Genomic DNA, 26,467 nt, shown 5'->3' with positions numbered 1-26,467 from the left:
GTTTAGTTTTTATTCAAATAGTATTTATTTGGATTGAATACTTACTTTGAACCAGACCCTTGATAACCCAACAATGATTTATGTATATGCCATACTCTCCACAAAATGACAGATGTCCTGAGGGCTAAATTGATACCTGATTAATGTTTGTGTTTCTGATCATGGTTAGAATGCACACAGTAGGAACTTAATAGGTGTTTGTTGTGTGAACAAATGTTTAATGATACACCTTTGATGAATGGATAACAAATCTTTGGCTCGGAGTCTCAGGTGAACATGAGAGATTAAATTGAATATCTTAATTTTGTTCTTTTCTCCAAGTCATTTCTCTCTGTCTAGCAAGTCATTCTCATGTTTTTCATATAAAAGTGTAATTTGAATGGAAAGGATAAGATAGATCTTGAAATTGATTTAGCATTCTGTCTGAGTGGGAGCCAAAGGTTTAATTGGTTGAAGGAGTCAGAGAATTGGAGATACATTTTTCTTCTTCTGGAGAAAAATTACTCAGAAATATTTTTGTCTTTGACTTCTGGGGAAAGAAGAGCTCACATTTTTATCATCAAAATGCTTGAAGGAGAACTTAATGTAACATAAAGCATGTTAGCAGCCAAGGGCCAGGCTTCCACTAGCCCATGTATCCTTGGGTTGTGCTTCTTTCTCTCTGAGCTGTGGCTTCCTTATTTAGGATGAGGCAGTGGACCATAGTTCCTTTGAATCCTTTGAGCTTTAATGTTCCAGGTGTCTGTCTGTGAATTTTGTATGGCCTTGTCCCTTCTCTGGACAGGAAAAAAAAAAGTTTAGTGCCTCAAATGGGAAAGAAATTCTATTGCTTAAAACAAGGTCTTTTGATTCCTTCCTAGTGTCTACCTTGTAGCTGGGGTGGAAGTTGCAGGTATAATGCTTTAGCAACCCTCATAACTTCTGACCATGAGTCTTGCTTGGTTTTAAGGGAGCCCCTGGTCTGGCCAGGCTGATTGTCTTCAGGAACATGAAGTATCCTGCTTTGATGATACAGATAAAGACAGAGATCCCCACATCCAGCCTGCTTCAGGATCTGGCATGATTATTTTCAACTGTGCTTCTTCCTCTGGCTATGTTTGGCACCTGCAATTTTGCAGTGTTTCTTTTATCTGGGACTTTATCCTCTTCTAATTCTGCTTCTTTTCCTGGTGAACTTGAGAGCATCTCCTAAGGATTGATTTGGGAAACCTGTTGAGATACCCTAAATTTGACTGAGTATTTCTTCCTTGTGGTCCCATAATCCTTTTAGTTGACATTGAAGTGTCAAAATGCAGCAGAGTGAGCCATCATTAATTTGGTAGCTGAATTGTGACTCAGTAAATATTTTGGAGCCCATTATAAAGTGTTGTTGACATATAAAGTGCTCATTTGCGAAGAACTTCTCAGAGGAATGGAATAGCTGGAAATTTCAGATTTTGAAGACATTATAGATTTTAAAAATAGTCATTTGTTTGAGAAGGAGAAGGAGAAAATGAGAGGGAGCAAGAGCTCGCTTCCATTGGTTCATTGTCCAAATATCTTCAGATAGCTGAAGGGAACATAATCTGGAGTTCCCATATAGGAGGTAGGGACCCAGTTATTTGAGCCATCATTCATTGTCTCCCAGTGTCTGCATCCGTGGGGACAGGAGCCAGGAGTTGGATCCTACAGTTAAAGCTAAGGACTCCTATGTGGGATGTGTGCATCTGAACTGGACTATACTATTGTAATGACATGGGGGCAGGGAGTTGGGGAAGGGGGAATGGAAATCCCAGAACCTAGTATCATGGAATAATAAAATAAATACATAAATTATATTTTAAAAAAAGCAGTGATGAGTTATACAAGAGCAGTCTTCCTAATAGAAGGCCCAGTTTTAAAGGTGCAGTCTTGAATATCAGTTAAGTTGCTAGAAACTCTCCAAAATCCAAGAACAAGGTTCTGATCTCACGTTGCCTAGATGTCTTTTCTGCTTATGAAACCTCACAGGATTGTATTGAGTATTAATGTAATGAGCTCTCAATTTTAGCTTTATTATCCCTGTAAGCAGTAATGTCTAGGGCAAATTTTGTGATACCTCTTATCAGATGAACCTTGGTACACAACAGGTGCACAACAGTTGGTGATCCTTCCTTTGTATTGTGTGAGTAGTTAATGCATTCTGAATTTTGAGCAGTCCTGGAGAAATATTTTGGAGAGAGCATTATTTCATACTAAATTCTTTGCTATGAGACTTAGATGCTCTTTTCTGTCACCCCAACTCCACCCTAGATAATTCCAGTATATTAAAAAATGTCATCCAGCCAGTAGTGTGGCATGTGGGGATGATTGTGGTTGCATCTGACTTTGTGTTTGCAGTCTGCCAGACTCCAGCAAGTCCAGATTTGGGGGCCTGGATCCCTCATTCCAGATGTCCAGAAAAACCTCCATCAGAAAGCAATGGTGAGATTCCCCAGGGAGTAGGCCTGTGCTGGGGGCCAGGTGGGGCTCTTAAGAGTCCTGTCCCTGTCTGGGAGGCTTCCCTTGCTCCCCAGGTTCAGGGACAATCTTTGCTAGCATCAAGCTAAGGCTCCAGTTCATCATGGAAAAGGAAGAAATCCGGTGATCCCAGTCCTGGCCCCCAACCCCTCTGGTTCTTTAGCCAGAGACCTGCAGGCTCTGAACTGGTGGTTTTCCACTATGAAGGGAATGTGATTCATTGCCAGTCCATCTGCCTTGACCCCAGTTTTCAGTTCATCTCTTCACTGTGAGTCATGGGATCATTCAACTGTCCTTGTCAAGCGAAAATTTCATGTAAGGAGATATGGCTACTTGAAGATGATCACTGAGGACAGTTGAACCACTGACAGCACCCGCCACACAGCCAGAGTCGCCCTGTTGAATCAGTTGTTCTATGCTAGGGTCAATCATCAAATCCAATAGGATAGGTGGAGTACAGAGAGCCAGAGAGCTAATGACAGAGAGTCAGGCGAGCTATGCAATTATGGGATGTTCAGTACTAACGCAGTCCAAACCTTAACGAGCCACAGTCCGTAGACTCCAAAATTGAGAAGAGCAGCTCATTATGTGGCGGCACAGTGACCCTGGCTGGGAGTTGGTGGGCTCGTGGCAGGGCCATGTGGAGTTCACCATGCCTGTTCTACTTCTTGGACTGCCTGGGCCTTCTTTGAGGCGAACTTCCATTCAGGAGACTGGTCCTTGTTTCTGCTGTGGTCTATGCACCTCACAAGTGCCCCAACCAGAGGCCAAACAAAATGGAAGCTGGCTGATTCCTGGGACTGTTTCCTATATGAGCCAGGCAGACCCTCCCCTCCTCCCTAGGAGTCCACTCTGATAGTGCCCTCTCTTGCCTCTCAGAGCTTCTCATCTCCCTCTGAGATCCCCATGTCTTCCTTCCCATGCCAGTACCTTTGCTCAAGCTTCTATCATCTTTGTTTTATGATCGTCATCCTCCATCAGGCCACCCTGCTGTCTAGTATTAAACTCTGCTCTGGTTCATTTTCTACCACTGTTTTGCATAATTAGTTCACCACCCGTATCTTAGATGCTTTCGGTGGCTCCAAATTACCTTCAGGATTAAATCCAAATTCCTAATTATGGCATTTATGATCTTGGATCAAGTGGTCCCCATCTCTCTTCAGACTCCTTCCTGCCACTTACCCAGAGGCCTCTGATGTATTCAGCCAATGAGACTTCTTGTTGTCTTACTGTTTTCATGTTTCGAGGCCATTGCACTCGGTGTTCTCTCTATGTGGAAGCCCTTTGGCCCTTGTCATCTGGCCATCTGCTCTCTTCTAACAACCAGGGTAAATGTTATTTTCTTTGTGTAAATATTCCCAGGCAAAGACATGCCATTTGCCTTCTGTGATTCCAAGTTGTCCTTCTCAGAGCTTCTTGACAACACGTGGCATTTGTTGATGAAAGCTGAGATACTGGACTCTGGGGGCCTGAGTTTGAGTGATGGCTCCATCACATGCATGCCATGTGACCTCTCTAGCAGTAGTTTCCTGATGCCCAAATAGGAGTAACAGTTATCCTTTTTCAGTATTAGAGGAAATAAAGTACTTGGGAAGACTTAGAACCCTACCTGGATCAATGCTGAACTCAGCACATTAGCTGCTACTGTAATATTAACGGATTGAATGGTCAGTTCATGTGTTTTCCTGGCTATTTGGGGTTTTGTCTGAACTCTATGAGGGCAGGGATTTTTATCCTTCAAGCTTTATAACCTCAGCTCTTGGAACAAGGAGGTTGTAGCAGAGTTATGGGAAGCATCTGGAGATCCAGGCTCCAGGCCTCTCTGTGTACCTGCTGTTACATGTGGAGGGGAAGACAACTTTCAAGCTCCTGCATCTGGGGGTTCTTTTGAGACAGAGGTGCCAGTGTGGCCTATGAGGAAGATCTTTTGTCCCTGCAGTCCCCCCATTAGAAAGAATCTCTGGTAAGGGCCTGGTGCTTGGAGATGGACTGAACATTTGGTGGAGGTAAGAGACTCATGAATTGGAGGCTGATGGACAGTTTCTGGAACCTTGCAGATGATGCTGTAACAGGCCTTGGAAACCCTCTGGTGGTGACTTCTGCACTGGTCTTCCCTGCATTTCATAGAACCACCCAAAGGTCTCAGGATAGGGAGTCATTAGATCTGAGAATCTCCTAAATTTTCCGCTTGATAAGTGAAAAATGTTTTTCCTCAGGTAGGAAGAACAGAACAGAAATAAAAAAAAAACCCTAACAGCTTTTCTTTTAAAAATTAGTTATGAGAGAGAGTATGCAATTAAGAGTAAGTGAGCTTTCACTTGTTGATTTATTCTCCAAATGCCCACAGTCCCTGGGGATCAGTCCCACATGAATGGCAGGAACCCAGTCCCTTGATCTCATCTGCTTCCTTCCAGAGTCAGCATTAGTAGGTCTGGAGTCAGGAGCTAGAAGTTGGTATCAAACTTAGGTGCTTTAATGTACCTGCAGGCATATTAAAGTGTATCTTAACCATCAGGCCAAATGCCTGCTTTGCTATTTTTTTTTTTTGTATAAGCATTAATTCCTATGTAGCTGCCAAAGGAAGACTGAGGATAAATACTAGGAGTAACTGAACTCACAAGCAGGAGGCTGCATTTAGAAGTTGCAGCTGACCATACTGAACCTAGTATTGACCAGGGCACAGTTCAGCACTAAACTTCACGTGTTAGTGAAGAATTTAGGAACACTGGGTCCAGAGTCTAATAAGCCAAACTTTGCCACTTACAAGCTATGCAATCTTAGCTAGTTTACTTCCTCTTCCCACGCTTTAGTTTCCTCATATGTAAGAATAAGATCACATGAGTACCCAGATAGGGTCACTGTGAGAACTGATGAGAAAACACAGAAATGCTTCTCCCAGGGCACATCCTCAGTAAATGTTTCTATGATGATTACAGATATAATCTCCCTCAATTCTTACAATCCAATGGGACCAACAGTACAATAGCATAGCTTCTGATGTATCTATCATCATTCCCATTTGACAGATGTTTTAAACTAAATTTGTTTCCATGAATGTGCCTTGAGCATTTTCAAGCATCAGTTCTGGTGTTAGGGTTGGCAGGTAGTTAGGACAGGATAGGCACATGCTGGCTTTGCATATAGTCTAGTGGATAGAACGGACATCTACAAGTAAGCAATTGAGTTAGGATATGACAGGAAAAAGGCTGCTATAGTTTCATAATAAACATGGGACATGAACTCATCTAAGAATCAGAGAAGGTACCTTCAGAGGAGACGTGAAGACTTCAAAGATGCAAATGTGTCAACAGGGAAAAGAGGAAGTGGGGAAGAGACCAGCTGGTGCAGAAGGTGAAAGGCTGGAAGTGCAGACACTGGAAGAACTCAGTGAAGCTGGACCAGTGTTTGGAAATGAGGGAAAAGTGCACAGCTCAGGAAACTGAAGACCAGGGAGCATTGGTCTTGTGCACTGGCATACAGTGTTTAAAGTGAGGATGGGATGGGATGCCAGTGATGGTTCTTTATCAGGTCTTTTTGCTGTTACTCTGCTGATACTGACACCCATAAATCCACTGGCAATGCATCCACCCACATATACCTTCCTAAGGAGTAAAATATGTAAGTTATACCTGGTTTCAGGAAAGGCCAGGCAGTGCTAATATAATCTTATGTCAATCAGTGACCATTTAAAATGGCAGCACTTAAAAGAGTTAGCAAGATGGAGTTCTGAGTCATCAGAGGAAGCAACTTTCAAATGTGCACACTGGCCTGTTTGGAGTGGAACAAGTTACCTGCAGCCACATTCAGTTCTTTTGCTGTCTGAAATAGAACTAGCTATGAATCCAATCAGAATGCTGGACAGACTAGGGAGTAGTAAGAACTCAGGCTTTGGAATCAGGTAGATCTGGGTTGAAGTTTTGGCACTAACATTGGGCTAGTTGAAGGAATCTCTCTGAGCTTTGGTTTTTTCTTTCTCTGTAAAATGGGAGTCATAGGACCTGGCACAGGAGCCTAGTGGCTGAAGTCCTTGCCTTGCGTGCACTGGGATCGCATATGGGTGTCAGTTTATGTGCTGGCTGCTCCACTTCCATCCAGCTTCCTGTTTGTGGCCTGGGAAATCAGTCAAGTGTGGCCCAAAACCTTGGGACCCTGCACGAATGTGGGAGACCTGGAGGGAGCTCTTGGCTCCTGCCTTTGGATTATCTTAGTTCAAGCTGTTGCGGCCACTTGGGAAGTGAACCAGTGGATGGAGGATATTTCTATCTGTCTCTCTCTGTCTCTGTAGATCTACCTATCCACTAAAAATAAATAAATCTTTAAGTGGGAATCACAGCTAATATTTTGATGAATACAAGTTTGATACAGTATGTGCTAGTACTGTGTGTCTTATGTGTGGCGATTCATAAATAGTTTCTCTTACAGCGTTCTTGGAACTATGCTACATTAAAAAATGATTTGTTAGAATAGTCACTCCTCAAACTCTCTCATGGATACACACACACACACACACACACAGCCCAGCCCAGAGAAAAGGATGTGACAAAGTGACAGTAGTGCCATGTCATGGTCCATACCCTCTTATTCCTAGGATTAGTTTTGAGGGTGTGTTGGTAGACCATGCTTTTACTTCCCCAAAACTCTTGGTGTTATCCAAACTATAAGGGCCAGTCTCTTTCCATGTTGTACTGTACAGCTAATAGGAAGTGATGTGGAATACGTATATCATATGTGAGTAGAGGGAGTAGTGAAAATGGAGATTGCTGAGTAGCATTCATCTGAAAGTTGTTTCTACTGCTGCAGCTTGGGGCAGGCCAGTGCTTGGAGATGAGAGAGATCCTGGAGAAACAGAAGAAAATTGGCTATTCCTAGAGTAAAAGGTGCATAAAGATTGCATTCTCTAGAGACTGTGGAAGAAAATCTCCTCTGTGTTTCTGGCATTGTAGAAAAGCAGAGCTGCTGTGAACTGGTTTAGTAGGCTTTGCACTTAAAATGTGATCTCAGAGTGCCATGTATGAAAAGTCCTATATGGATGAGCGTGAGATCCAGGAAAGGGTTGGAAACAGAACAATGAAAATATTGGAAAAAATTCATCGGATCAGTGCAGAAGCATTTCCTTTAGTCACACTTGGCTGAGGTTTTTCCAGACAGGCTGGAAATTAATACGTTGGCTGTATTGTAAATTATTTATAACTTGTTATATAAATAATTATACTTAAATTAGATGTTTGGTAAAGTTTATGGTTCAGTGCATGGCAGAGGTTATATCACTAAATAGACAGGCCTATGTGTTGTTTTTGTGGAGCATTACAGAGAGGTGTATGGGCTAGGTGGACCCAGCTGACATCTGTCGGTACTCAAAGAAAAATCCTACCCCAAAGTGCTTACAACAGCTTGCAGGGCCATCTGCGATCTGATCTGAACCCTTCTCTGAGCTCGTCTTCAAGGTCTTTCCTCTGCTCATTTTGCTCCAGCCATGTTGCTCTCATGTCTCTCAAACCAACGAGGCACTCTAGGCCTCCACTAGCTGGTGCCTCTTCCAGGGCTGCTCCATATACACATCGCGGCATGGCAAATTTTGTTACCTCCTTCAATTATTGGCTCAGGTCTTACCTAATGATGTTATTCTGAACACTTTGTAAAAAGTAGTAATTATCTTTTGTTTCCAATATTTGATTTCTCTTAATCTATCTCTATTTGTTAGTAGGAGGTATCTGCTTTCAATATCAGAAATACTTCTGCATTTATTATATTGGTGAGTATTTTCTGCATCTCCTGTTCCACAGGGCAGGGATTTGGATTGCCTGGTTCCCTGAAGGATCCCAAGCAGCTCAAATAGTTCATGACATATTGCAGGCATTAAGTAAATAGTTACTGAACAAATGAATAAATATTTAGAGTGGGACTTAGGAGAGTTTGTAGGCTACACTCTCCAGGGATGCTGGATGTGCCTGGGAACTTCCGAATGAAGTTCTATGGGAGAGCAGCCCACTCAGAGGGACTGAAATCCTTGAAAAGAAGAGGCAGTCATTCTGCCAGACTGACCTCTGTCTCCATCTGACTTTTCACCCTGTTCCTCCTGTGCCTTCAACTGTTCACATTAAAGATCGGGATATCATTTTTGACTATTCCTTCTCATTCAGCATCTATGTGGATCAGTATCCAAGGTTTGTGATTTTTGTTTTCCTCTTCCTAATTATTCATGAAGGGGTGTTGACTAGCATCACTTCTGCCATTTGAACTCAGGATTCCTTCTCACTTTATACTCAACAGTTACTTTGGATGAATATAAAATCCTTGGATCTCACTTTATTTCTTTGAGTATTTTAAATAAATAACTATTTTTATGGCAAAATATTATTCTAAGAAATATGATGATACTGTAATTTTCTATGCCTTTTCAAGCGCATGCACTTATTTCTAGACATACAGGGGACTTCTTTCCCTTTCCATCTCCTCCTGCCTTTCTTTCCTAACTTCTTTCCTCTTGTCCGTTAGTCTAAGTGGGATAAATCTTATATGTTTGTTTTAATGTATGAAGTATTCCTATATTTATTAAATATGTATTTTAAAAATTTAATAATTTTTAAAGTTTTGCTTAATATACTTGGAAGGCAGAGTGATGGGAAGAGATGGAAAAAGAGAGAGCTTTAATCTATTGATAATTCCCGAATGCCTGTAACATCAGGGTCTGAGCTAGGAATGTGATCTGGGTTTTCCATATGGTGCTTGGGCATCATCTGTTGCCCCCTAGGCATTTTAGCAGGAAGCTGGATTGGAAGTGGAAGCAGAGCTTGACCTTAGATACTTAATGTGCTGTGTTACAACCAGGACCCCTAATATGTAGCTTTACATTTTTAACTTCTGAAGGAAAGTTTTCCTGATGTAGTTTAGTATTTATTTTATGCTGTGCTTTGTTTTCCATAGCAACTTTTCTGTGTGAATGTTGGATCATCTTTATCTATCTTTATTTAATATTTGTCAATTTCTGGTAAATTTATCTTGAGTCATTGTTTCTAAAATGATATTTTTTTAAAATTTTGAATCATTTCTTGAATTAGGACCATTTTCTTTGTGAGAACGTATGCTTCTCTTCCATTCATGCGTTATATAATATTCTTAAAATCAAACTTTTGAAATAGTAGCTTATTGTTTACAATCTATTTCACGAATACATTTTCCTGGGATTTTCTTATTGAAGGGCTATAATTCTATTCTTTTAAAAAAATAACTATGTAGGCGACAATATTTCAACTACTTTTTTGTGGTTATTTTTTAAGTGAAATTGATTTTCATGAGCTTTTAGAGGGACACAGGTTTCAGGAAAGCTCTTCTGATTTCATAGAGCTCCTCTTCCTGTCTTTTGTTATGTAGGGACCAAAGATTTAGTTTCCTGTTTTCTGAAAGTTCTTGTTCTGTTTCCTTTCCTTATGTTGATCTAAATCTCTCTATGTTTTGCCTCTGTTGTACCTATCCCGCTCAGTTCTGTTTCTACTCCCAGAAAAGTAGTGTGGTACTTGGCTATAGCAGACGTTCCTGGTGGACCAGGTTGGAGAATTACAATAGGCCCCTTGTACCCACACGATGCTGAAGAGGCCAGCTCCCTTGTAGTTCCAACTATTGCTCTCAAATTTTCATATGTTGCTTTCTGGTAAATATCCGGTTTCTATTTTGGGGTTTTCTTGTTTCATGTTCGTCAGAAGCCAGCTTGATACTTCCTCCTCCTTGTTGTGTGATGATACCAAGGAAATAGTGTAGCTGGTGGTGGTTGGTCTCCGCTTGCTTGTATTTTGTGGCTTGTGGAGATACCTTGCCCTCCAGCTGTGTTGTAAATATTACCCAAGGGGGAGCCTGGTTGTGTAGCTGTTCTGTTTTTTGTGTGAGACCAGTAGAGAGTTAACACTAAACTACCATCGCTCTCTTCTTCCTAACATTTCCCTCATTTTGCTCGTGATACAGTAAGAAACTTAGGATGACGGGGTTTTATTAAAATATTAAAAACTTAGGATAATGTGGGTTTATTAAAGTTCCACTAATAGGGCCAGTGCTGTGGCATAGTGGTTTAAGTTACTGTCTTCAGTGCTGGCATCCTGAATGGGCTCTGGTTTGTGTCCCGACTGCTTTGCTTCTGATCCAGCTCCCTGCTAATGTGCCTGGGAAAACATCAGAAGATGAGGTTCCTACACCCTCTATGGGAGACCCAGATAAATTTCTTGGATATTGGCTTTGGCCCGACCTAGCTCTGCCATTTAATCAATTAGCAAGTAAACCAGCTGATGGAAGATATCTCTCACTCTTTCCCTGTGCCTCTCTCTGTAACTTTGACTTTCCAAAAAAATTAAATAATTAATTCAAAAATTTTCTGATAGTAAATAACACAATATTGTTGACCAGGCAATATATAATATATATGTACATATGGATATAAATATGTATGAAGTATCCCAAAATTAATGAAAATATATATATTATGGAGAAAGTATACACATATTTTCAAAAAATATCACCAAAATAAACTTCTTGGAAAGATGTATTTATTTTTATTTGAAAGGCAGATCTACAGTGAGGAGAGACAGAAAAATCCTTCATCTACCAGTTCACTCCCCAGTGGCCGCAATGGTCAGAACTGAGCTCATCCAAAGCCAGGAGCCAGGAGCTTCTTCTGGGTCTCCCACATGGGTACAGGTTTTGGGCTGTCTTCGATTGCTTTCCCAGACCACAGGCAGGGAGTTGGAAGGGTAAAGTGGAACAGATGGGACACAAACTGCACCCATATGGGATCCTGTTGCATGCAAAGGAAGGACTTTAGCCACTAGGCTTCCATGCTGGGACCCCCCCAAATTAATTTATCTTTTTATCTATATTGCATAATTTTTTGAAATGTTATGCATTAAAATATATATTATATATAATTAGAATAAAAATTAAACTGACACACATTTTGGCTATACATAAGTTAATCAAAAAGTAGGCATTTTGTTCTCTTATCTTTTTCACTGCCAATGAGGAAATGAGGCACCTTAGGGCTTCTGTAATTTGCTCAACATGACAGCAAATGACAGAGCTAAAATCTGAATTCTTGAAGTCTAGAGATCATGCTCAGATGGGAGCAGTAGTGCCCAGCAGAAGGCACAGGGATTCCAGAAAGACCTGCTGATACATCCAGGGATGTTTCAGTGGGACCTAGAAGTAGCAGCAAGAGAAGTGGTGACTGGGACAGCCTGAGGTGTCCTCGTGGATCCCATGACATAGCCAGAAGGAAAAGCCCTATGTGCCTCATTTCCTCACTGGCAATTCATTCTGGTATAATTAAAAAAAAAATACATGCATGCTTTCTTCATGTGGTTTTCATTCTGGGTAGCAATGGCAAGGCCTGGGAGTGTTAGTAATGCCTGAAGTAACATTAAATTGACATTGAGTTGTGGTTGCTGGATCCATTTTTGGGCGGTGTTGACTATACGCATGTAAAATGAGCTCTGGAGACTTCTGAAAGTTCCTGAGACTTAGGATTCATGGTGGTAGGATGAACTGAAGCTGGGCTGTCTTTGTGTCTCTGTCTCCTAAAGATAAGGCTCACCAGCATGAGGCTTGTCCCTTGCTCACCATCAACAGTGTTTTATTGAACCAAGTCAACCAGGAATGGCTTGAGAGATGTTGATTAATGTTCTAAACTTTGTGAAACTGGTTGAGAATCTTTTGTAGTTCCTTCTAGTGTCATGTGGGGACAGACACTTCCACTGGAACTCAGATCTCCCATCAGACATTTCCTGAGACCCGGGGTATTCATAGCCACACGTCTTTAGAACATCATTCACCTGAAACTTCAGGTCAGATGCAGAATTAGAGTGGTTGCTAAAGGTCAAGTTCTACCCAACTGGAGTATAGCTTGTAGATGACAAAAATGTTTTTTAAAATATGTGTTATGAAATGTTCCTCTGGTTCTGCTGACATCTGCTTTAAGTTTTCTATGTAAAACCAAAATACTTATCATCATGGTGTTTTGTTTGTTTGCTTTTGTGGGACGCAGTTATTTGCCCAATTCTTAAATTTTTATCCCAGGGCAGGGACTCACCTAGACACTGACATTCCAGGCCAAGACAGAACCAACGTGTTCTGAGTTGTGATCCCAGAATAGAGGATAAGTGAATTAAGGGGATTCCCATGTGCCAGTTTAAGGCACATGTGCTCATTTTATGTAAAACACTGTGACTGGTGCCCTTACAGGATGCTAATGCTGTAGGTGGAGGACTAGCTGGCTATGTGATCTTGCCAGCCAAAGCTCCTTATTGATGTACTTGGGGAAGCTGCAGAAGATGCATAAATTATTTTCAGCTGGCCTGTCCAGGCTTACCCTGTGTCCTGGTCAGGGTTACTTGATTTCATGACATGTTTGCATTGATATCTTGTATGTGTCAGGCCTTCTTGCTGGTATTGCTGGTGGAGAGGACACGTGGTGGCCACTGAATGCTCTGGTTTGTACGCACCCAGTCTCTGGGTAGGTGCCTTCATAGAGTTCTGATTCTTCTAAGTCTTACAAGCCTCTCCTTCTCTGTATTTTCGTCTGTAAAATGAAGATGGTCAGAGTGAGTTCCTAGTCACCTTGATGTGAGAAGAATACAGTGCATGGCCAGTGTACAGCCCTTGGGAAGTCCTGTAAGCATTCAGTAATTGCAAGTTCTTATAACTTAATAGATTTTCTTTACTGTGGCTGTTCTTCATCTACGCCTCCTTAGATTTATTGAGTTACCAACCTTGTGGTTTATTTATAACTTGGCTGGTGTGGGTACAGGGCATCCTGGGAGAATATAGGGTGCCTATGGGGAACTTGACCAAACAATCTGTTTTCCCCTCACCTGCTGGTGGACTAGAACCTTCCAATGTAATTAATTACTTCCCCAGTCACTGTTGTCCCTGGACCCGAGTGAGATGTGTGTGCTGGCAAAGATGTGGGGAGTAGGCAGAGTAAGGTTAGGAGAAGGCAGGGAGCCGTGAGCTTACTCGTCTGCTCTGTTTCTTCATCTCAGTATACTTGATTGCTGCCTGTATGGAACAGGAAGAGTCATGTCAATAATATCTCAAAATAAATGTTAATTTAAGCTCATTCGTAAAGGAGACCAGATCCCGATTTCCCCATTCTGTCTGATCTATCCTCCTCTCAGAGGCTGTCACTCGGGAGTGTGGCTCCTGCAAGTGGACAGTCTGGAGTAGGTTCACCCTGGAAGCAGCAACTGCTGTTTTTGTTCTCCTCTACCTTGTTTCCCAGAGCTTTAGTAATCAGTGACTTACGCATTCAGCCTCTTGTCTCTCACGATGGAGCTTGAAGTCCTGGCAAGGGAGTATGTCCTTCCCATCTCCGTGTGTCAAGGCTGCCTCATTCTGCTCTCTACCCTTTTCACCTTCCCCCTTTTTAAGAAATGGACAGGGTGGGGCTAATAAATTACAGAGGTTAAGAGCTGTCTTTGGTATCAGAGAGGTCAAGGTTCAGTGTCAATGTGACTACCTGGGTGATTTTTTATTTCTCTGCATCTGCTTTTCCTCCTCTGTAAAATGGGGATACCGATAATACCAACCTCAGAAACTGACCTGGAGAATAAATAAAATAATTCATATAAAGTGCTCAGCATGATATCTGGCACATGGTGTGTATTCAGCAAATGTTAGCCATCATTGTATTCATGGTGGTCTTTGAAGGTGTCAGAGTGTTGATGTGACAAAGAGCAGCAAGGAGGGCTGTTTCTGGGCATCTCCTCTGTGCTATGTGTTGTGTGAGACTCATCCCATTTACCAGTTTATTCTTCTGTGAGCTCTGTGCAGAAGGCTCTGTTAGCTCTACTTCTCAGTGGAGCACATCAAAACTCAAATAATTTAAGAAATGTATTCAAAAGACTACTTATGTTGCTAAAAATCAAGGTACTGGTGAGCCTGGTTGGGAGTAAACCGAAGGGGGCAAAGACTTCTGTTTACTGGTAATTATCTTGTTTTTCTGTCTGACTTCTGGGCACATGGAGGGATGATCTTCTGAAAATTTGTCATGCTGCAGTTTGATGTGACCATTTACCCACTTTGATGTATAAATAGTATATTCAGTAAACTTTTCAGAAAAAAACTCTCCCAGCTTGCCCAGGGTCATACAGATTACAGGAAACAGAGTCAGATCTTTCTGCTCCCAAAGGCTCATGGTCAATCTTTGTTGGCTTGTGCTTGGATAAAGTCCTCTTCTGTTCCTGGCTGTGAACTATAGGGTTGCTCCATCCTGAAGCAGCTCTTGCTCAAGGCCTGTTTGTTCAGATTATCAAGAAGGAGTCATAGTCACCATGAACCAATCAGAGGGCCAGCAAGGAAAGGCTCCCAAGGCAGTCAAGCACTGAAGGCACAGGCACAACAGGTCTGCTTGGGATTCAGCCATTGATGGGCTCCAGGATAGATGATGGAGGTCAATCTGAGAACAAAATCAGTGGGGTTTGCCCTGTTGCCCTCCCTGGAGAGAACAACTTTTGTCTGCTAGCCCAGCAAAGGTCCTGTTTATTTCCTTCCTCTCCCAGGTCCTTTGTGGAAGGAGCCATCCTCACAGTTTCATCAGGTTGTCCCTGTATGTTACCTGGAGCATGCGCTTTCTGGGCCTTCCTCCTGTGAGGTTCACCACCAACACTAGAGAGACTGCCAGGCTTGTGTTCTGGGAAGTGAAATGCTTCCTTTGGGAGACAATTTCTCTTGTATTCCTATCTATTCTGTATTTTAAAAAGAAATTTTAAAACTTTAGGGTAGTTATACATGTACTGAGTGTTGGAAAGATGGTGCAGGATGTTTGTGTGGCCCTCACCTGGAGTTTCGATTGTTAATGTTGTACATGACCCTAATACTTTGGTCACAACTGACGAATCAGCGTTGGTCCATTACTGTTAACCCAGCTCAGGATATTAATCTGAATTTCACTAGTTTTTCAGTGTGTGACTTATTTCTTTTCATGATTCCAACTATTTCTTCCCATCACATTAACCATCACTTCTTAGTCTCCTCCAGTCTACAAGAGTTTTTCAACCTCGCCTTGCTTTTGATGACCTCACACAGCTTTGAGGAGAATCGACCTAGTGTTTTGTAGACCATTATTTTGTTTGGATTTATTTGGTGCCTTTGTCTTGATGTGACTAAAGCGATATATTATACCACAGGCGTGAAATGGACTTCTTGTTATATTGTAATCAGGATACATGCTATTAACATGACCTCTTTGGTAAGATTAACCTGCATCACTTAATTAAGATTGTGTCGCTCAGATTTCTTCAGTTGATTGGAAAATATTTGTATGATAACAACCAAATGGATACCTTTTGTATACCCGATTGGATATCATTTGTATGAGAACAGTTGAGTGGACAGCATGTGAATGAGAACATTTGGTGGAATATACAAGACAAAAGGAGTTCCAAACAAAAGCATAGAGCCAGTTGATGGTTTTTGTTGATAAGCTTAATACTTCCTCTCTTATCCCATATGACCCTCAGTGTATAAAGTCTGAGGCCACTAATAAACTTTGGCTTTGACCATCAGTCAGGGTCCGCGTGTGTTATTATCAGGCTCCGTGCACCAAGTCCATTGTGGTGGGACAGCGACAGTGCTGAGCAGAGGAAAAGCATATTTCAAAATATAGGGAGAAATCCCTAACACTCTAGAGAATATGACCATTGCTGCATTTGGAAGTCAATACGGCCATATTTATTGGCTACAGTTCTACTTTTGGAGATTTATGTCATTGAGTTGAGATACTGGCTTTTAAAGGCATAAGTATGAAGGCCTGTACTGTTGCATTATTGGTAGTTGTCAAGACATGGAAAAAGATGAATACCCAACAGTGGGAAAATGATTTGATAAATTGTGGTGTATATATAAAGATGAAATAGTTTTTAGACATTGAAAATGATGTTTTAGAATTCTGTTGACTTGAAGAGATTTTCATGTTATGTAAGAAGATCAAAGTACAGCAAGATTTGTATATATTACGGTCACATCTAAAATAATCAGTGGGTCTGAAATCCTGATAAATGTATGTATATTCTTAAACACAATCTGTGTAAGAATGTGGGGCATGAGCCATCTGGGGGTCGGGTGGGCTGTACAATGGCAGCAAAGTGATGATAAACTATGCAAGACTAGCATTTGTCTAAGAGTGCATGTGGTACACTTCTACCTAGGAGAAACTAAATGTATGTTCATAAAGGTAGAATAGGAAGCAGAATGCTGTGATTTCACATTTTAGGAGTCTTTCCTCTTTCCATATCTGTGTCTACATATATATGTATAGACAGAAACATGTAGATATGTATATATTCAAGTTCTAAAAAAATACAATAGCGTTGTAAAGGAAGAATGAGAAAGAAGGATCACTGGTGAGTTCTCATTTTTTAACAGTTTAAGAGACAATATCCTCTTATACAAACATGCATATAATTTGTATGGCTAGACGTTATATGCACTGTGGTTAAAAAATTACATTTAAAAGCTTTATACTCAAACAGTTGTATCTTTCAGAAAGATTTGTTTTATAACCCATAAGGAGACTTTAGCATTTCAGTCTTTAAATATCTTTCTAGACATAGATATTTAACTTCTCATAATAATGTGTATGCAATTGCATTTTTGTATACTGCTTTCCTTGCTTTATTTGTACGTATTCTTATTTGCCATAAACTTCTGGAAAGCCATATCTTAACTGTATGTATGCTATATAGCCATGCTGCTGTGCCAGAGCTTACTCAGTGTGTGTATTGTTTGATACTTGGGCCTTTTTGACTTTCTGGTAAAGATTAAGTGTTGCTCTGCAGACTTCATTGCTTGTTATTTATTAGTTTAGTTATGTGTCCTCATGTCCCAGTATTATTATCTGTAAATCAAAGATGAAATTTACTTGAGAATAAGGTTCATGAAGGAGAGAAACAATGCCAAACTTCCATAGCAAATGCTTAGCAAACACCAGATGGCTTGGAATTGGAAAGTGTGGAAGTTGTGCGGATGCTGATGGTCATTCTGGTGATGTTCCTTGGTTGCAGGCTGCACCTGATGCAGGTGGACTCAGTTCAGCGCTGGATGGAGGACCTGAAGCTCATGACCGAGTGCGAGTGCATGTGCGTCTTACAGGCGAAGCCCATTAGCCTGGAGGAGGACACACAAGGTGACCTCATCCTGGCAGGTGGTCCCAGCCCTGGAGACCCCCTGCAGTTGCTGCTCAAGAGGGGCTGGGTCATCAGCACTGAACTGCGCAGAATCGGGCAGAAGCTGGCCCAGGACCGCTGGGCTCGTGTGCACAGCATGAGTGTGCGTCTCACCTGCCATGCCCGCTCCATGGTCAGCGAGTATACTGCTGCCAGCAGGAGCTCCTCACAGGAAATGGGCCAGGTCAGCTGCTCTCGATGGAAGTGGGTGGCTGCTGGGAACAGGGATGCCTTTGAGATGTCTGGGTCTGAACTGGGTTGAGTCTGAATCTTTCCTGCCCCAGAAACTTCCCTGCATCTTCTCTAGTACAGGAGGGGAGAAAGACTGTTAAAATCTGAGTTGATTCCCAAGCTAGGTGTGCTTGCACATCTCATTTATACCATATAACCTGAGAAGTGGGCAACACCGCTGTGAGAAGCTACTAATGGTTATATATACCATCTTTAAGGAAAGATTGCTTGAGTCCAATTGTCAGCCCTGCTATGTGACCTTGGAAAGTCCTGTTTCTTCATCCTATTGGATATTATAATAGTATTTACTTCACCACTTTGTTGTAAGGACTCCATGAGTTCTCACATATGAACTGTTTCAAGCAGTTGATCAGATATGTTAATTAGGATCACTGTCTTCATTTTATAGATGAGGAAACAGAGCTCCAAGAGGTTAAGTAACTTGGCCAAAATTAAGGCGTTGGGTGCTGTGAGCAGGCTTCAGCTCAAGCTTTTCTGATTCCACGGCCCATGGCTTGGATGCTTCTTCTCAAAGCTCAAAGGGAACCTTTGACGTGCCTCGCCCCACTGATATTACATCATGTTTTCACCTTACTGCTCGCCCTTGCCTTCAGACTTTTCCTGGCTCAGTTTTGCAGACAGTAAACTTCTAGTCATGCTTCCGAGCCCCCTTTCCTGAAGCATCCGAGGCCCCCTGGCCTACTGAGTCACTCAGTTTGATTTTGTTGGGGGTTTCTGAAGCAGCTGACAGTGATCTGTTGCCACCTCATCGCACTGCATTCTTTCTAGTGTGTGCGCTCCTTTCCCGAGTGAGAGCTCTTGATTTCTCCTCTCTGAGTCCCCGACACCCGGCGCAGCAGTTGGTCCTCAACTCGTGCTTACTGAATTGAGTGCAATTGATGTGTTTTCCTGCAGGTTGAGAAGCTGCTGATGGAGAAGTGCTCAGAACTCTCAGCAGTCACGGAGAGGTACATCTGGGCTCAAGGCTCCCTGCTCTGTGGGCCCACCTTTCTGCCCAGGAAGAAGCTGCTGTCTTCCGTCTTCTCTCAGAACCACAATGGGGAGACCGGTGGGGGGCTTTGGGGTTTCTTTTTTGACATTTTTTTTTTCAGAAAGCTTAGAGGATTCCTTTGTAATTTTCTACCCCAGGGGATACAGTGGAAAGCAGGGGAAAAGCTCAGTTATAGGAAGAAAGAGGACTTTTTGAAGAGTTGGTAACAAGGAATATTTCCCACAGCCACCCAGAGTCAGGGCAAGCTGAAGGTAGACATGTACACCCTTCCACAGACATGGATGTTCAGAGACACTCATTTACTCCTGCACAGATAGATAAACACCCTCATGCAGAGTCACAGAAGTACACTCCCACCCTTTTGCCATGTTTGACGCACATAAACATACCTCCTTTCACACTCAACTGCATACACACACTGCTGTTCACGTGGACACAATTCCAAGTGTCCGTTGACTTTTGTCCTCACCCTTCCCAGCCCCCCTACCACCGTCCTGGAGGAAAAACCTGGAGCGTACTACCCACAGGGCTCCCCATGCATTTAACTGGCCCGGGCAGACATTTTCAGCTCACAGGGGTAAATGTGAGTTTACTTCTCCTCTATTCTTCCTATCAGGGGAAAAAACCTTCCAGAGTGCTTTGTGTACATTACACGCAGCCGTTTCTTAGCGGGTGCTGTAGGTACAGATGTCCGCCTTCCGAGTGGGCAGTGGCAATGCCTCTTCTCCTTGCTCTCTTCTTCCCTCCTCTTCATCCCCATCCCTTGACATCACTATGTAGATAAACCCTGACCACAAAGATGGCAAATTGCATAAGGGAGAAGCCTAGAGGTATGGATTTACTACTTTCTCATGGCCTTTTGTCCCCCACAGGGACCACGAGTCCTTGTCTCAGACCAGTGCCTCTTTTTACACTAAGGGATCTGGGAGTAAGGTGGAGATGGAATATTTAACTTCTTCCTCTTCAGGAGCTGATGTCTTCCCTCCAGCCGACTTCCTCCAGGTCTGCAGTGGGTCCATATTGGGCACCTATGAGGCCTCTGGGCTGACCCCTTGACTCTTCCAGTCACTCCCCTCCCCACCCTGGTTTCTCTTCCCCAGGTGCCTCAAAGTGGAGAATGAACAAGTCCTGAGGTCAATGAAGGCTTGTGTGAGTGAGACCCTGAGCACACTGGGGCAGCACTTTGGCCAGCTTCTGGAGTTGGCCCTGACTCGAGAGGTGCAGGTCAGTGCAGCTAGGATGGGGAAGGAGCCGCCTCGGGCTGGGGGACATGGCTAAACTGACCTTTTTTGAGCAACACCCACCAAAATCTTCTCTGTAACATGAATCCCTTACAGCTGGACTGAGGATTCCTGAGCTTCCAACCCAACTCTACTTCCCAGGTGTGAAAACTGGCTCAGAAATGGAAAAATAAATAAATAAATAAATAAATAAATAAATAAATAAATAAAATCTAAGGTCCCACAATATGGTGATGGCAGAGTCGGACATCTCCCAGTTACATTTTCATTGTGGTTACCCAACTCTGAACTATCTCTGTGGTGAGCTGTTCACAGTATACCCAGAAGATCTTTACATAAAACACCTGCAGGGGATAAGACTGGATATTCTGGCGACAGAAATCTAGAAAGGTCATGAATTCCACCCCTTGCTCATAGGCAGGTTTATGCCTGATTCCAGCAAGAAGGAAGAATTTGAGGCCTGAGAGATCTACTTGCAAACTGGTTTCCCATGGGACCTTGGTCAAGTTCCTTAACCTGTCTGTCACAGCTGGAAGAAAATCCACTGAAAGAGGAACTTCTGCAAAGAAGAGAGAAGACTGAACGAATGTATGTGGAAGGCCCTTTGCACATCCATGTAGCATGGGTTAAATACACATTATTTCTCCCTCTTGCCTTCTGCTATTTTTAAAGCCTCTCAGTATAGCAGATTTCAGAAGGTTTTCATTAAGAAAGGTATTTACATGTTATTTTTAGATACAGAAATTTAGTGCTACATAGTTGCCATTCCTTTCCCACAAATAACAAATCCCTTTCCATGTAGGCTTCTCTCCAAACTCAGTTATTCTCCCAAAGCCATGGTTTCCTTTTTCTTCTTTCTGTGTGTGCAACTCCTTTAGCAAGGGCACAGACTCTTCTGGCTCAACTCACCGGCTGATGTTGGCTCAGTCCATGCTACTGGGCCTGCATCCTACATCAGTGCCACTCCTGACCACAGAATGCTCCTCAAAGGCTGCTCTGCCTGTTCTGAAAGTCTAGAACAAAGGGAAGGAATGGCCAAAGGCTTGCGAACTGAGGCAGGCACTTTCAGTCGGCAATCACATGTAGTGCCAGGTGGTGATTCAAGTTGATTACAGTGCTGCAAACTGAGTCCTCAAGTCCCTAAAGAACCAGTGGGATGTGGAGGCCAAAGAAAGGCGATGAAATCAAAGGAGTGATGAGCAAAGAACGTTAGAGCCGATGGTGTGGAGGGGACTCCAGCAAACTCAGGTGTGCCATATGGGAAACAGGGACCCACCTGCCTAAGAGACCACTGCTGCCTCCCAGGGTGCACTCCAGGAGAAAGGAGCTGGGAGCAGAGCCAGCAGGCTCAGGTGCTCTGACACAGGAGTTCTAAGAAATTTCTTAGCTTCTGTGCCGAGTGCCTGCTGCTAGTGTCTTTTTATATTAGAAACTCCATGTAGGGTGGTATTCAGTATTATAAAAGTGTGTCTCCTAATCTCATACCTCAAATATTGTCCCATAGGATGCTAATAACACTGCCAGATTACGCACCTGGGATATTTTCACATGAATTAAAGAAATTCGTCTTAATCAGTTAATTAAATTAAACCCATTTCTTTGCATCATAATTCTTATGGCAAGCAATTAGCTGCTGCAAATCTTCCAAAAGGTCTTTTGATTTAGCACTTCTTCTCTGACTTGTAGCTTCCACAAGCAGAAATTTTGGTCTGTTTTATTCTTGCATATATTCTAGGAGATAATACAATGTCTGGCATAGAATATTCAGTAATATGTCACAAACCTACAAAAGCTCACATTTTATCATTTTATTAATGAATGGCTAACCTATTTGTTCTGAGATGATGATGTTTCCAGAGACAAAATTCAGGAAGTGTTCTTAGGGCAGTGGGGAACCATGTATGTTCTTAAGCAGATGAAATAATCTTTCCCTGCCATGACTGTTGTCTTTTTCTCCCATTCCCTCACCCACAAATGAAGGTGGTAGTACAGTGCTTACAATGAAGGTGGTATTAATCTAGTACTGCTCTATACTGGTCTGCCCCATTTTGGACTATCCAGTCCAATTTTGGGCTCTAGATGGGCGATTGGCAATGAATATCTATTATTGCCATGTGGCATAAAAACAAGACATTAACAATTGTGTAGCAACTGGGCTGCCCAGGAATGGAAGGAGCCTCTTTAGGAATTATACACTACCGAGATAAACAAGCTGTGTGCAATAGATGGATGCTAGACTAATGACCTGTAAAGTCTCCCGTAGTCTTGGTAGGATGTAATTCTATGAGTTCAAGCACTGTGGAATTGCTTAGGTAAACCTTGGCAGATTACTTATTTCTTCACCTTGCTCCTGTGGTAGAATGTAGTTTGAGTTAAATGAAATAGCACATGTGGGATTGGTGGCATCCTCCTAGTTATGTCATCAGTTCTATTCACAATTGACCTGCTTTGCCTTAAGAGAAATCAGTGCTAAACTTGGTTTAAAAGGACTCCTAGCTTACTAATTGTTTATTAAAATGGTGTAAGTGCAACATGGAAGATCTGGATTGAGCTTCCAGCTTCAGTCGTGGTCTGATCTTGTCCCTTGTAAGAAGTTGGGGAGTCAATAAGTGGATGGAAATTCTGTTTCTCTCTGCTTCTCAACTCAAAACAAACATACACAAAACACTTGCCTTTTTACAGCAGTTTTTCCATGAACATGTTGAAATTGCCATGTATGTTTTACTTACAGATTTTACTCAGCTGTTTTCTGATACGGTTAGTAAGGGCTGCAATGAGATTAAATGGTGACACAAACACAATCTAAATGTAAATTGTCAGATGAGAAAAAACAAAGATTTGCAAAATTTTGGTATGCTCTGTGTCCCATGTTAAAGCTTCATGGAAGAAAATAAAGGGGAAAAAAATCTAAGATCCCTTTCCTCTTGGGAATAAGTTTTAAATCCATAGGTTAATGCAGTTCTTGTTCTGCTGGGAGGGGCTTCCATGCTGTGGAGGAGTTGTAAAAGTCCTCCAGCAGCCGCAGCCAAGGCTATCTGTACAGTAACAACATAGTTTGCAGCAGAAATTCTCAGTTTTTTCCTGGACAAAGTTGAAAGGGCTCTTAACACATCATGTTATCACAGCATTAGTCCCACATTCATAAAATTAAAGCAGGCGCATCCTCGGTTCCTAGGGCAGAGACCCCAGGCAACAACATTAAGCTTGGGGACTCAGCCTCAGGATTTGCCAAAGGCCCTAATAGGCACTGTTTGTGGCTGAGAAAAGTGGACGAGTAGAGGGTATGACGGAGGGTGTGGCTTTGGTTGCAGCCTCAGCAAGATGTCAGTTTATTTTTGTTGGTCACACTCCACAAAGATTTGTGGGTAGACATGACTGTGAAAGCAGTCACTATAGGTTAATTGTGACATTATGTTTGCCATATATGGGAGAAAATGTCCCCCTTCTCTTGGAGAGGCATTTGATAGGTTTTTATCTTCCTGAAAAGTCAGGAATGTGCAGTTAGTTCACAAGGGCTTGCTTGACTTGCATTCTTTCCCATCCAGCCGGTCCAAGCAGTCTTCATTTCCAGCCCCTCTCAGTGCTGCACTGATTTAAGCTCCTGGAAAAGACGTTGGCCAGTGGTCTTCATATCCACTTCAAATTCACTGCATTCTTCTGGGTCCCATATGTTTCCTAAAAGAAATTAAAGCATAAATAGTATCGAATAAATCTCTTTCCATATCTCCAGTCCTCATTTATGTCCTTTTCCAGAATATATTGAGTTTTTTGTTCTTCTATCACTTTCCAAAGAAGTCTTTGTCACCTGTCCCAAATCTTTTTTTTTCTAAGTTTTATTGTTGAAGACTTTTGCATAGTTGAGAAGCAAAATCAATCGATCTATCTATCTACCTATCTTTATTTATGTATTTATATTTGAAAGGCAGATTTTATAGTGAGAGGAGAGGTTTTCCAACTGACTGCAATGTCCCAAGCAGAGCTGATCGGAAGCCGGGAGCCAGGAGCTTCTTCTGAGTCTCCCACATGGGTGCAGGGGCCCAAGGTCTGGAGACATCTTCCACTACTTTCTCAGACCATGAGCAGGGAGCTGGGTAAAAAATGGAACAGCTGGGACATGAACCAGGACCCATATGGAAGCTGGCACTATAGGGGCCGCTGTACTGGCCCCTGCCTGTCTCAGATTGTACAACGGTGTGCTACTGTGCAAAAAGCTGGTGGTTGGGGAGTGGAAGAGAGTAGTGAGTGAAACAAAGGAGAACCCTTCATGCATAAACCATTGAACACTTAGCACTGAATTGTTTCCTTGTTTTTTTTTTTAAATGTATTTCTGTTGAGAGATATATTAGAAATTTTCTATTTTTTCCAGCATGGATGGTTTCTGAATCCAGATACATGGTAAACTGTGTGAGCATGTATACTTGGAGAGTTTGTTACAAATTTTCCAGTATTTTAAAAGATTTATTTATTCTTTTTTTAAATTTTTTTTAAAGATTTATTTTTATTATTTTTTCATTGGAAAGGCGGATATACAGAGAGGAGAGACAGAGAGGAAGATCTTCCATCCAAAGATTCACTCCCCAAGTGAGCGCAACGGGCCGATACTATGCCGATCTGAAGCCAGGAGACTCTTCCGGGTCTCCCACGCGGGTGCAGGGTCCCAAAGCTTTGGGCCGTCCTCGACTGCTTTCCCAGGCCACAGGCAGGGAGCTGGAAAGGAAGCGGGGCTGCCGGGATTAGAACCGGCGCCCATATGGGATCCTGGGCGTGCAAGGCGAGGACCTTTAACCACTTGCGCCACCGCGCCGGGCCCAAGATTTATTTATTCTTATTGGAAAGGCAGATGTACAGAGAGGAGGAGAGACAGAGAGGAAGATCTGCTGTCCACTGATTCACTCCCCAAGTGAGCGCAGTCTTGGAGCTGACCTGATCCAGAGCCAGGAGCTACCTAAAGGTCTCCCATGCAGCTGCAGGGTCCTAAGGCCTTGGATCGTCCTTGACTGCTTTCCCAGGCCACAAGCAGGGAGCTGGGTGGGAAGCAGGGCCACAGGGACATGAACTGGTGCCCATATGGGATCCTAGTGCGTGCAAGTCGAGGACTTTAGCCACTAGGCTACCGTACCAGGCCCAATTTCCAATATATTTTATCTCTCCTATCTATTTATTCTCAAATACATACTTCTCCCATTATCTGAGATTTTATTTCTTGTAAGTTTCATTACCTGCTGCTGACTATGGTCTGAAAATACTACTAGGGTGGAATGAGGAATAAGGTGTTTTTTTTTGTTTGTTTGTTTTTTTTGAGTAAAGCTACCTGCACATAACTTTTACCATGGTGTATTGTGATTATTGTTTTTATGTTATTAGCTGTTAATTTCTAATTGTACTTAACTTATAAACTGAACATTATCATAAGAAAGGTCATATATGTAAGGTTCGGTGTTAGCCTGGAACATATACCCCATGGACGAAGTGACTGCTGGAGTGTGTTGACACTGAGTTGCAGTGTTCTTTGACCAAAGCTCTGCCTTAGGCTGTAGTAATAGCTGGTAGGAAAAGCATCTCTGAAGAGTCAGACTCTGAATTAAAATCTTTTGAATGTAACTGGCATGTATTTGAAAATAACCAACTATTTCAAAATGTATTGGAGAAAATATGAATATAAGATTTGCATGATTTTTCTCAAATTTACTACTGATTAAGAAAGCAATGAAAGCTCGTTTTGTAAATATTCTTCTTAATTTTCATATCCATTTGTACCTCCTGGTAGCGAAAGATAAAACTATTGCTTAAGCTGTACTGATTAGATTTAAGTTTCTAGATCTTTTTCTAGATATGTAAGGAGCTTGACCATGAGGAAATCCGAAATTAATTATTTTTTAACATCTTGATTTTTTTTCCTTCTTATTTATCCTTTACAAATACCACAGTTCAATTCATGTATATAAATCTTTACTAAAGTCTGTGCTTCCTGTCATAGTCTTGATTTATGATTAATTTACGTTACGTACACAAGTTTTTTTTTTTTTTTGCATTGTTACAAATCTAGGAAGTTGTTTTAACTCAGCTTCATAATATATACAATATATCTTATTTTAGGTCTGTATTATTTTAACATCAACAAGTTTTAACTTTAGAGGATCATTTCATGATCATCAGTGGTTTTTAGAATTTCTTGAGGTGCATCAGAGTTTTGTAGTGAAGGATGCTATCAGGTCTTGTGTAAGATGAAGTGTGACTGATCTGAAAGGAATCTTTACCAAGGAGACTGGTGTGTTTCCTGTGAGTTGAAGAAGTGAAAGGTC

The 26,467-nt window shown here is 42.1% G+C and overlaps 1 protein-coding gene across 3 annotated transcripts in view; it reads left to right on the top strand.

Annotated features, from left to right (window-relative positions):
* INSC (INSC spindle orientation adaptor protein) overlaps window positions 1-26,467 on the top strand; it is a 110,387-nt gene that overhangs the window by 36,103 nt on the left and 47,817 nt on the right. For all 3 annotated transcript variants that reach the window (XM_040988936.1, XM_040988938.1, XM_040988937.1), the window contains 3 exons: window positions 17,520-17,865; window positions 18,828-18,880; window positions 20,025-20,148. In XM_040988936.1, the coding sequence (XP_040844870.1) occupies window positions 17,520-17,865; window positions 18,828-18,880; window positions 20,025-20,148 (523 nt within the window). The remainder of the gene's footprint in view (window positions 1-17,519; window positions 17,866-18,827; window positions 18,881-20,024; window positions 20,149-26,467) is intronic.

This window comes from Ochotona curzoniae, unplaced genomic scaffold, assembly GCF_017591425.1.
Source record: "Ochotona curzoniae isolate NIBS_2020 unplaced genomic scaffold, NIBS_Ocur_1.0 contig_517, whole genome shotgun sequence".
NCBI lineage: Eukaryota > Metazoa > Chordata > Mammalia > Lagomorpha > Ochotonidae > Ochotona > Ochotona curzoniae.
Note: the sequence above shows the minus strand (reverse complement) of the source record. Positions and strands in the feature narration are given on the sequence as shown.